At 50.5% G+C, this 12,393-nt stretch overlaps 1 protein-coding gene across 4 annotated transcripts in view; it reads right to left on the bottom strand.

Annotated features, from left to right (window-relative positions):
• The window catches only part of PAX8 (paired box 8), a 59,291-nt gene that overhangs the window by 22,588 nt on the left and 24,310 nt on the right, over positions 1 to 12,393 (bottom strand). For 2 of the 4 annotated variants that reach the window (XM_030311081.1, XM_032592678.1), the window contains exons 2-3: positions 3,807 to 3,972; positions 1,171 to 1,371 (exon numbers count right to left, since the gene is read on the bottom strand). In XM_030311081.1, coding sequence (XP_030166941.1) covers positions 1,171 to 1,371; positions 3,807 to 3,972 — 367 coding nt within the window. The remainder of the gene's footprint in view (positions 1 to 1,170; positions 1,372 to 3,806; positions 3,973 to 12,393) is intronic. The other 2 variants (XM_032592677.1, XM_032592679.1) reach the window with 1 other exon arrangement.

Below are 12,393 nucleotides of genomic sequence, written 5' to 3'. Positions count from 1 at the left end.
CCAGTTTTCCCGTTTCGTGATCAGTTCCATTGGTCACTCAAGGCAGAGATACAGGCGGAGTTCACGTCTGCCTCCTTCCCTCTTCTCTCAAGCCCATCATGAGGTTCAGTGGGTTTGACCTTGTAAACCTCTCTGCTGTTGACCCCTCTCTGCATCTCACTGTCAGCAACTTAGTGCATGCCACTACCAAGTCTCTCCCTCCGGGATCGCTCCCTGGCCTGCCCCTATCTGCTCTTGACCCTTTCTACTCGATTCTCCCGATTGTAGCTAGAGTGGACTTTTTGAGATGCCAGTCAGCCTCCTGCTTAGAGTCTGCCAAGTTTCTTATAGGTCACAGGTAAGAATATGTGACATGGCCACCCGCCTCTAAAGGGCAGTCTTTGCTGACCTTTCCACCTCAGCCTACCCCATGTTCCCCGTCTATCTGCTGGCTTTCTTTCGGCTTCTTGTCTAAGATCTATGAGCCACAGGTCCTTTGCATGTGCTGCCTCGAGGCTCCTTTGGCTCCCCTTTTCACTTATTTAACTCTTACTCATCGTTCTTACTCAGGGACATCTTTTCATACCTTCCTAAACCAAGTCGCTTTATGCTAGCTCACATACCCGCATGTTTCTCTCCTCAGGAGGACTTACAGTTGCACTTATACAATTGTTTGTGTGGGCACTTGATTAGTACTTGATTAGTGTCTGTCTTCCCCCTAGACTGTAAGCTCCACAAGGACAAGGATTGTGTGTGTCCAGGGCCTAGCACATAAATCGAGTGAATCACACATACATGAATGAGTGAGTGAGGAAATGATTGAGGTAGTGAGTGAATAATTGAATGACTAAACAATGGGGTGAATGCTTGAATGAGGGCCGGGTTAGGGGTCATGTGGCCCAAGAAAGGATCAATTCAAGATTCTTTCATTGAATAAAAAAGGATGTAGCGTGTGAGGAAGGAAACTGTGGAAAGTACAACCCAGGGTGGGGTGGGGTGGGGGCAGAAATGTCTCCTAGCAGTGGGGAGGTGTGATATCTGCCCGGAGGCTGGGGGGCTTCCTGCTTAATTCTTCAGCAGTAAGCCCCTCCTCAGGCTCCCCTCTACCCAAGCCAGGCCCTTCTTCAGGTCTCTGTCATGATTCCCCCAAAGCCCAGGTGCCTTGGCCCCCGGCTGCTGTGTCCCTCTTACCTATTGATGGAGCTGACACTGGGCACAGTGTCATTGTCGCAGACCCCCTCAGCCAGGAGCCGGTCTCGGATCTCCCAGGCAAACATGGTAGGGTTCTGACGCTTGTAGTCTCCAATCTTCTCCACCACCTTGGGGGTGGCCACCTTGGGCTTGGAGCCCCCTATCACTCCAGGCCGGATGCTGCCAGTCTCGTAGTACCTACTCCAATAGAGAACCCCAAAGAATTACCCAATAAGCAGGTGGGGTCTTCGGGCCGGGACTTAGCCAGAGACTCTCATTCCTCTCCAAAGCTTCTGGGGAGGGGTTTGGGGGCTAAAACGCACCCCCCAGGGCTGGCCTCAAACACTTGATGTTCCTGGCACTATCTGTTTCCCTTGCATGGGTAGGTTTATGCTGCTGCCGAACTCTGCTAAAGACCTCACCCTGGACACCTGGCTTCTCTCTTTTTCCCTCAGGCCAGTGTCTTGTGTCTGAGCTCCTACAAGAGCCACCTGTGGAGAACAAAAGATTTCCCTTCTTAGAAAGGAAATTGTGATGCACATGCTGCGTGTGTACATACAAGTTCACAGTGGTGGGTTTCTCTATCCGGCTTTTCTTTCTTTCTTTTTAATGTTTTTATTTATTTTTGAGAGAGAGAAAGAGAGACAGAGCACAAGTGGGGGTGGGGGCAGAGAGAGAGGGAGACACAGAGCAGGTCTCTGTGAGCTGTCAGCAGAGAGCCCGATGCGGGGCTCGAACTCACGAGCCATGAGATCATGACCTGAGCCGAAGTCAGACGCTCAACAGACTGACCCACCCAGGTGCCCCTCTATCCAGCTTTTCTTAGTTAAAGCATGACTCAGTGTTCTTGGCCATCCCGGCTTTACCCTCCTCAGGAAGCCATCTTGGATCGTTGGGCCCTCTGCCTCGGTCTGGCTGGTTCACCTTTGCTCCCCTCCCTTCCCCCCTGGCTGGCCACTGGTTTTCTACCAGGTTACATGGTTCAGGTTGAAGCTGCTTCTCATGGACTCTGGAATGCCAGCCTGTCCTGGATCCCTGGCCACGTCCAGCCCCATAAGCCAAGCTCACTCTCCCAGGCTCTCCACTTCTCCTCTCCTCTGAGCACCCAACTAGCTGCTTTGGTGGATCAGAGACTTAGGTCAGGATAGCTTTGCCCTCCTTGTTGTGGAAACTCTGTGGTCTCTTCTACAATGAAATAAAATCTGGTTCTTTAAAACTCCGCTTGCCTGTCACAGCCTTCCAGGGCTCATCTCTCTGGGGCACCCCAGCCCACCCTGGGAAGCCCTCTCCTGACCCTAGCCACAGAGCACATGTTACCCTGACACCTTCGGTAGGAAGCCAGGGCTCTCCACAGTTCAGTTACAGTTCAGGGCTCTTTGCCTCTTTAAACCAGCACTCCACTTGAATCCATTAAAAAAAAATTTTTTTTAATGTTTCTTCATTTTTGGAAGACAGAGAGAGACAGAGCACAAGCAGGGATGGGGTGGAGAGAGAGGGGGACACAGAACCTGAAGCAGGCTCCAGGCTCTGAGCTGTCAGCACGGAGCCCGACGCGGGGCTCGAACTCATGAACTACGAGATCATGACCTGAGCCGAAGTCAGACACTTAACTGACTGAGTCACTCAGGTGCCCTTCTTCTTGAATCCACTTATCAGTTGGGTGAGGGAGACAGGTACATTGAACTGATGCAAAGCCCTAAGTCCCCCAGTGCAGGGGCATTTTGGGAGTGGCTCTCCAGACTGTGCTATGTCAATCCAGAAGCAGGGCTTTGCTGCTCCTGGTTCCACCTGAACCTTTGGGTCAGTGGTCCTCAACTCCGGCTGCAGAAAGTTGGAATCACTTGATGGAGCCTTAGCACTGTATGAAAACTTGGGCTCATTCTCCTAAAGTTCTGCTTTAATTGGTGTGGGCTGGGGCCGAGACATATATATATATATATATATATATATATATATATATATTTAAATACTTTTCCCCAGGTGACTCTAACGTGCAGCCGGGGCTGTGAGCCACTGCTCTGTGGTTAGTGTTCATACGTGTTACCTGGTCATCTCATAAAAATCACAGCACCCAGGCCTGGCTTCCAGAGTGGATGCTGTGATTTATATGTAGGTCTGGACCAGGCCTTAGGAGCTGCCTCTCATCAGGACCCCCTGATGCTTCTGCTGCCGTTGCTCTGGGAGTTACCAGTTTGAGAAGCACACTCAGACATCCCTCATGCGGGGCTTAGGCCGCAGGAGCCACCTCTGATCATGTGCCCTTCCCTGGTGGCTCCATTTCCTTTGGTCTCAGCGGTTGGCGGGGGTGGGGGTGGGGTGCTTTGGGGAAGATGCTCCTGCTTTAGGAGTAGAGAAGCCTATAAAAATAAGACATGAGACAAAGGAGAAAAGTGGGAGGGAGAAACAAAAGGAAGGAGAAGTGGACAAAGAAGAAGAAAGGGCAGGAAAATAACAGAAGAAGAGCAGTGCATAAGGGGGAGGTCCAGAAGTGCCATCACACTGTTCAGGTCCCGGGGACCAAGGCTGGACATCGGGAATGGACCCGAGTCCCCTGGGGGAGGGGAGGGTGGCTGCGAGGTGGGCCGCAGAAGGCAAGCCCTGCAGGGACGGTGGCGTGTGGTGAATTTTGTGCTTACCTGCCAAGGATCTTGCTGACACAGCCATGGCTGACTCGGAGCTGGCGGGAGATGTCGCAGGGCCTCACGCCCTGGTGGGCCAGGTCCACGATGCGCTGACGCACCACTTCAGGCAGGGGTCTGCCATTCACAAAGGCCCCTCCTAGCTGATTCAGCCCTCCGTGGCCTAAGAAGACAGTAGTCCCAGGAACAGCTGTCAGGGGCCAGGCAGGGCGGGTGGGTGGGAATTAGCCCGGGCGTGGGTGCTTGTGTGCATGAGAGACCGTGCACGTGAACTCTAACCATCGTGCCCTCTGGTTCTCCTGATGCAATGCCCCCTGTTTCCCACTGCAGAGGGAGGCCAGCTCCCATTGGGGGGCGGTGTATGATGCCACAGAGGGGCGCGCTGCAGTCTGGGCACCTCTTGGACCTGCACAGGCTCCTCTGAGACCCTCAGCCCTCCTCTCTGAATGCCAACCCCACCACCTTCTTCCCTCCCTCTGAAAGGGATTGGAGATGCAGAGTCTTCCTACTCTGACACCGAGCTGTGTGATGTTGGAGCAAGTCCCCTCTCCTCTCGGGCTCCCCGTTCCTTATCTATCAGATGAGGGCATTCAGTGGTCTTTACATTTGTCAGAGCCAGATTTTGTAAGCACAATTGCACTGAGAAACACAAACACAAATGAACCGAAGCAGAGCTTCTCTGCTTGAGCCGGGGCAGAGCGGGCCCAGGCCCTGTGTGTGGGCTCCTGGCCCGAGTGAGTGACCCCGTGGTTTCTTCTTTATGGGCCAGAGGACTAACAGGACTGGCAGAGAACTCTCTGCCATCCATTCCCGGGGGCCCAGGGCTATGTCAGGCTGCAGGCAGTTGTGCAGAACGTGGACAAGCCGTGGACGCGTGTGCGTGTTCCTTAGCTGCCTTCCCGACTTGCCCTCTGCCCTCTGGCCCCAGCCTGTGTTTCATTCTGAGCCCTTCTACCTGTTCCAATGTATTTATTGAGTGCCTACTATGTGCCAGGCCCTGCAGATGCCCAGGTGAATAAGACAGATGTGATCTCTGTTCTTGTCTCACGGGGTTTACTAAAGTGAGGGCCCAGACCAACAAATAGCCAATTACCAGACCACGTGACCACTGCTGGGACAGGGCCCAAGTAGGGAGTTATGGGAACCACTGAAGGGGACCAAGCCCAGGCTTAGGGGACCATAGAAGGGTTCCTGGAGAAGTCTGAACTTTGACTGAACATAAAGAGGTGTTAGCCAAGTGAAGGAGTGAAGGGAGAAAACTGTTCCAGGCAGTGGGAACAGCACGTGCAAAGGCTTAGAGGTAAGAAAGTGCTTGTCTATTAGACTTACCAACCTTCTCAACTCTCTAAAATCCCTAGACCAGCTTGTCCTAATTCCAGGGCTGAAATATCCCTTTTGCTGATGAAGAGACTGGGGCTTGGAGAGTTTCAGTGACCTGATTTATGACTTAGGTGACTCAGCCCGCTTGAGGAGCAACCAGGCTCTAGCTAAAGATTAAGGCTCCCATCAGTGCTTCTTGGGTTGAGTCCTGCACTTGCGTTGAGTCCAGAACCGACCCTGGAAGCTTGGCATTGCCCCTGCGGGCCTGCACTGAAGGTGCAATGGTCTGGGCATGAAGGAGATCTTTCCACACCGGGGCATGATTTGGTGATCTGGCTGGGATGGTGGAGCTTGAGGGGTGGGCGTCAGGGGGAGCGAGCAGGCAAGGAGGAAGAGCCAGTGCCAAGCCTTCTGTGTGAGCCCGTTAAGGACTATTTACGGCCAAGGGTGGGAAGCGCCTCTCAGAGCACACAGTGCCCATTATCGCCCACTGACTTAGCACATTCAGAACTGCCTTGCAATGTCCCCTCAGGGGCCCAAGCTGGCTTCAGCAAAATAGTCAATTTCTCTTAAAAGAAAAAAAAAAGAGGCTATAAGCCTCTGGCCTGGGCAATAAGTCAGGAGGAAAAAGCCTGCTGGCCAAATACCCAGCAGGAGGGACACAGTGATCCATCTCCCTGGTGGAGGCAACTGGGTGAGCTGGAGCACTATTTCCACCTGTGCTCTGCTAGGCAGCTTGTCCCAGCGAGTGCTTTCCCACCAGGGCTGGGAGGACATCCCAGATGACCCTCTCCTCAGCCCATGCGGCTAGCTTCTCATGGCTACAGGCCACTCTTGGAGAATGGCTTAGCCACTTGATCCTCATTCGTCCATCCTTATGGTCTTTTGGCTCGTTTGGGTCCAGACACTGAACACAAGGGGGCGCCAGACAGCCACCCAAACGCAGACAAGACCGTGAACTGTCCAGCTTTGTCCCCATTTTCCAGAACTTTGATCTGCCACGTCATCTACCAAGGTTCAGGTGTTTGGGGGTGGGGGCTAGAGCCTCTATATCTGGAAGCAAGTTTTCCTGCAGGTGGAGTTCTTCACCCCTAGAAAGGTAGAAGTTGAAAAAACCAAGCGCCATTTTGGGGGTGACCTGAATTGGGTATGGTGCCTTAAAAAAAAAAAAATCAACCCTATCTGTTTCTCTGTTGAAGCTGTATGGGCTATTGTCCTAAATCTTCCTGAAGGGCTGATCAGGATTCTTAGAGACCTGAGCCCTCAGGAACCCTCCTGAAAGGCTTATTTATTGGATCATCCAGCATCAGTGTGAAATGGAAGGTGTTCTCATACCTCTGGCCCCTAAACTATAAATGCTCTGGTGCTTTATTTTATTTTAGTGGCTTCTGAGTGACTTTGTGTTGCTGTACAAGGAGCTTTGGGCCAGAGTCTTGCATCGACTCTGTCTGTTTTTACTTTTATCATTTGAGAAAGTTGGTAGGTTTTTTTTTTTTTTCAGCCCTACTTTTCTCATCCATTGAATGAAACTTTTTCCTGTGTCTCATGCTGACCCGTAACAAGTGCTGTAAGAAGATGTGGAAATGAGGGTGTAGGAGTATTTGGTTTGATGGAAATCTTGATAGAAGTGTAACGTTTTTCTAATTTGTAATATTCACATGGTTGAATGTTATGTCCCAAGCTTGGACCTAGGACTGGGGCAGTGGTTCACACACTTGAGCTTGCATCAGAATCACTTTGGGAACTTTTAAAAACACAGGCTGATGAGCCCAGTGCCTGAGTTTCTGAAGCAGCGGGTCGAGGATGGAACCATGAATTTGTTTCTATGAAGTTCCCAGATGCTGCCGATACTGCTTGTCTGGGACCACACGTTGCAAACCACCGGTTTAGGTTGGACAATGGCAGGGAAAGAAAACTGAGAGGAACTAAATATTTGTACATCTACCACCTCAGCCCTACCTTCTAAGAATAATAATTCATATTATTTGTATGTTAAAATTTTCATTTCTTTTTATCTCAACGCGTACGTATGAAGTGCCTACCACGGCTCAGGTACAGAGCACTGAGGATGCCATCTTGAATAGGACAGGAAACCGGGCCCTCAAGGAACTTACAATCTTTGGGGGATGCAGTCACATAAATTGGGAATCACCATGGTGAGGGAGAAGTTTCTTGAAAAAGTTAAGTTCAGGTGTTAGGGGAGCCCATAAGTGGTCAGATGGAAGTTGCAGGGAGGAATGACCAGGAGGTAACCAGGTGAAGAAGTATCCACAGGAAAATAAATCCATGCACAAGGTCTTGGCGCTCTCAAGGCACTGGAAGACATTTACTGTGGTGTAGGACAGACAGGTGGCAGGCAGGTAAGAGAAGATGGAGATGGCCCGTATGGTTTGAGGCGTTGAGCTGAGTCCCCGTAATGGAAGGACTTTTGTCCTTCCTATGTCCGGTGTGGGGGAGTGGAGTCCTTTGGGTGAGTCACCACCAAATGCCCAGAGGTGGGTGCAGCTTTCCTTCCTGCACCGGGATGGGCTGGGCCGCCCACCGTGCTGACCACCTTTCCATGCAGCTGTGGATGAGGTGGGCTTTGAGGCCGGAAGCCGGGAATGAGTGGGAGCTCCTGGTTGGACTAGTGGGAAGGTGTGAACCCGAAAGAGGTTGGAAGCTTCCTAAGCAAAGGCCCTTTGCATGGTCTGGAGCGTCATGGGTGGGTATGGTAGAGGAAGACAAGACTGCTTGGCCGGACACAAGCAGGTTCTGAGTGCGGAGGCCCTCAGACAAGGGGATGCCGACTTTCCCAGGGCCACAGAAGGAAACTGAGGGGTTTCGACACTGAGGGGTTTTGATCCTTGCAAAACCCCAGATGAAGCCTGCTGTCCGGAAGTGTATACTATGGAAAAGTGCCATTCAGGAAGGCATTAGGATTTTCGTTGGTAATTTCTTCACTCCGTATAGAGCTCTAAGGAACAGGAATGGTAGGAGGAAAAGAGACACGCTCATCGCTTAAAATTCTTGTTACGTGTACCAATCCCAGACCTTTAAGACACATGGAGAATTTTCCTGGGCCCATAGTCCTTGATACAAGTCTCTGTCATGTCACTGAGGGCACTGATAAGTCTCTTTATTTATATTCCAAAGGGCCCTCCTCAAGGCCAGGACCTTTGCTGTCTTTGTCTACCTAGCACCTGTCATAAAAGTCGAATTAATGCTTCAGTATATACATGAGACAGAAAAATGCTTTTCAAACGTGTGGGGCTGTTGTGATGGTCACATCGCACTGACTCTCCACTGTGGGATCTCTAAATGGCAGACTCCAATACTCTCCTCTTTCTTTCTGTCTCATTCCTCACGCCTCTGCCCAGTCCCAGAGTGACACTGGTGCAATGTGTTGTTCTGGGAGAATTTCCATGTAACTCCCTGGGGATTTTTGCTTTATCTCCAAAGGGTGTCAAGGTGGAAGTTTGACCCTTGGTAGGACTATAGCGTGAGGGGCTTGTGGCTGCCTTGGGATGTCCTTTAGATCAAGCATGCCTACTCCCCTTCCACGGAGGAACAGCCTTGCTGATGCTAACTGGGCTCTGCCATACTTAGCCCGGTGGTGGTGTCCCTCCCCAGCACGCTCGCCAGGCCTGTGGTCACCCACTGCAACCTCCCAGCTGCTCCCCTTGGCCTGGTGCCTTTCTGGAATAAAGGCCAGGGCCTCAAACCATTCCTAAAGGAAGTGTTCCAGGACCACAGAAACCTAGTGTTCCAACCTCTTGTTCCATCTTGCACCCCAAGTCTGCACATCGGATTGCACTGGCATCCATGGTTATGGGTTCCCTGGGCACATTAGGACTTAGACTAGCACAAAAGGGGTGGGCATGCTGAGAGACAGCCTTCCGCATCTGGCTTTAGCCCCGTCTTGCTGCGTGGCCTTTGTGTCTGTGCCTTGCACTTCTCTCCCCAAGGCTAACTGACTGGGGCAGAGACAGTAGCTAGGTAAAGCTATTGCTTCTACTTCTCATTCATTTCGCATTGATGCCTCGCCCTTCTACCCATTCTGGAACCCTACTCCATAAATTAGCCTCACATTTCTTTTTTTTTTTTTTTTAGTTTATTTATTTTGAGAGACGGGGGGGAGGGGCAGAGAGAGAGGGAGAGAGAGAATCCCAAGCAGGCTCCACACTGTCAGCACAGAGCCCGATGTGGGACTCGAACTCGCAAACCACAAGATCATGACCTGAGCCGAAATCGAGTTGGATGGTTAACTGACTGAGCCACCCAGGCGCCCCTCCTCACTTTTCTTTTGTTACTTACCTCTCCCTTTCTACTAGGTCTTTCCCTGGACCTACAAACTCAATTACATTCTTCTATGCCGCTTCCCCAACCCCTCCCCGTCCCCCCAATATTCCCCCCGTTGACTATGAAATGTTTTCTGATGATTGTTTTCAACCAGACTTCTCGAGAAGTAGTCATACTTGCTGTTCCTATTTCTTTCATTTCCTTCCTTGCTAGTCGGTGGTCAACTCACTGTGTGCCTCCAGCTTAGCGTGTGCTCAAATTCGGTACTGGATGGATGGCGAGTGGTTCCGTGCTAGGTTCTCCCCCTTAAAGAAGTTTCTGTGACAATGCTGTCTCCTGGTTTCTTATACCTTCAGACCTGCTTTTGTTTCTCTTTACTGGGCTCTCTTCTCTCATTTGTTCTATTATATATGTGTGTATATATATATATATATTTTTTTTTTCAGGCTTTTCTCAAACCCCAGTGCTTCACCCACTTTACACCATCATCCTTGGTGATCACACACCCCCTCTCATTGTGCCCATGTACTGATGGCCCCATGGGCACCCCTGGGATCTCCAGCCCAGAACTTTCCCCTTCCTTTTATATCCAGTTTCCTACTGGAAATCTCCTGTTGGGTGATAAAGAGCGTCCTCTCTAGTGTTGTCTTGGTCAGTAAAAGCACCAGCTGCCACGCAAGCACAGAGCCTGCCTTTGGCTTCATCTCCCACCACCCTCAACCACAATGTGCACCGTGCCCTCCCTCATTGGCTTCCGTGTGACCTTAGAGCTACCAGTGCGTCCTTCTGCCTTGGGGCCTTTGTACACACGGTTCCCTCTGCCTGAGGGAACCTCTTCCCCTCTTATCTGGTTAACTCCTGCCCATCCTGTATAGGTTAGCACAAAGTCACTTCATCCAGGTGGCTTTGCTTTACCCTGCAGAGTAGGTTAGGCCTGTGGTTAGACACCGTCCATGACATCGTTTATCTTTCTTGCAATGCAGTCATTCAAATTTTAATTTCACATTCATTTGCATGATTATATACAGGAGTAGTGACTGTCTTCTCCCACCAGATCGAAAGCTCCATGAGGGCGGGACCGTGTCTGTTCTGTTCATTATTAAATTGTATTAGGTGTTCAATTAATATGTGCCATATGAAAGAACTAATAGTCTTTAGTTTCTTCCCTTCTGCTCATAGGGAGGACTCACACAGCCACGACATTTTTACCTCTTAAATATTTACCTAACCAGTACCTTCCTAGCCATCCCCAGTGTTCACACATCCAAATATTCATTTATCCATTCAACGTGTATTCATTGAGTACCTACCACATGCCAGGCACTTTACTGGGACTGATCATATAGAATTGATGCCTGATCTCATGGAGCCCCTAGTCTAGAAATAGGTAGATATTTAAAAAGTAAACGCATAAATAAATGGATAGTTCTTGCTAGGATAGTGCTAAGAAGGACACAATAGGGTGCAGTATTAAAGAATACGGGGGTGGAGGGTGAGACATAGAATTAGTTCCAGGTGACCAAAGACAATCTCTCTAAGTGATGTATAACCTGAGACAAAGGTAGGGGTTAACTAGTCCCCTGGACTCACTGGTCTTTGCTCTCAGTGTGCACACATGGCCTTTTGTGGGGAGCAACCCATCTAAAACCTGAGTCTGACCGTGTGCCCCCCGGTATTGAAGAAACCCGCTGGGGTGTGGTCCCATCTCCTATGGGTGACGTCTAAGCTACTAAATCTGGAGGACAAGGTCCATGTGGGCTGACCCTGGCTCACCTCTCCTCTCCAGCCTCGATTCCTACCTGCCTGAGCCTTATTTCTGATGGCCCAGCAGTGCGGAATTGCGTGCTGTTCTTTCACAGCATCCAAATCCTCCCCTGTGTCCTTGTTTATGCCGTCCTCCATGCCTGGAGTGGCCTTTCCTAACCGTCTCCTGATTGATTTGTACGCATACCTTGAGTCACTTCAGGAAGCTACCTCCTCCAGGAAGTCTCCCTGCCTTTCCTGCCTCTTGTCTCTGGTCCTTCCTTCCTTTTTTTTTTTTTTTTAAACATTTTTTTAACGTTTATTTATTTTTGAGACAGAGAGAGACAGCGCATAAACGGGGGAGGGTCAGAGAGAGGGAGACACAGAATCTGAAACAGGCTCCAGGCTCTGAGCTGTCAGCACAGACCCGATGCGGGGCTCGAACTCACGGACCGCGAGATCATGACCTGAGCCGAAGTCGGACGCTTAACTGACTGAGCCACCCAGGCACCCCTGGTCCTTCCTTTTAAACATGTCAGGACATAGTCTCTACCACTACACGTGGCAGAATATGCATCTATTTATACTGGCTGTGTCCTGCTACATAGACTGTGCCCCATGAGGGATGATTTTTTTATATCTCTGAAGCACTAATATCTAGTATAAGGCTTGGTGCACAGTAGGCACTCAATAAATGCTGGCTAATTATTGGAAGAAAGGAAGGAAAGAGGGAGGGAAAGAAGAAACAAAGGAAAGAGAGGGAAGAAGGAGGGAAGGAAGGAAAGAAAGAAGGAGGGGAGAGAGAGATGAAAGGAAGAAGGGTGGAAGGGAGGAAGGGAAGGAAGGAAGGAAGGGAGGGAAGGACAGAGGGACAGAGGGACAGGAAGGAAAGTAAACAGGCCCCACACAAGCTTAGTGAAGCCCACACATACTTTGCGCTAAGCAGAATTCTGTCTTGCAAAGTCATATTCTCTTAGACACGAGCTATTTTAAAAGGGGTCCAGAGGGGCGCCTGGGTGGCGCAGTCGGTTAAGCGTCCGACTTCAGCCAGGTCACGATCTCGCGGTCCGTGAGTTCGAGCCCCGCGTCAGGCTCTGGGCTGATGGCTCGGAGCCTGGAGCCTGTTTCTGATTCTGTGTCTCCCTCTCTCTCTGCCCCTCCCCCGTTCATGCTCTGTCTCTCTCTGTCCCAAAAATAAATAAATGTTGAAAAAAAAAAATTTAAAAGGGGTCCAGATATC

The sequence above is a fragment of the Lynx canadensis genome, chromosome A3 (genome assembly GCF_007474595.2).
Source record: "Lynx canadensis isolate LIC74 chromosome A3, mLynCan4.pri.v2, whole genome shotgun sequence".
NCBI classification, from domain to species: Eukaryota; Metazoa; Chordata; class Mammalia; order Carnivora; family Felidae; genus Lynx; species Lynx canadensis.
The sequence above is the reverse complement of the archived record's forward strand: the minus strand, read 5'-3'. Positions and strand labels throughout refer to the sequence as shown.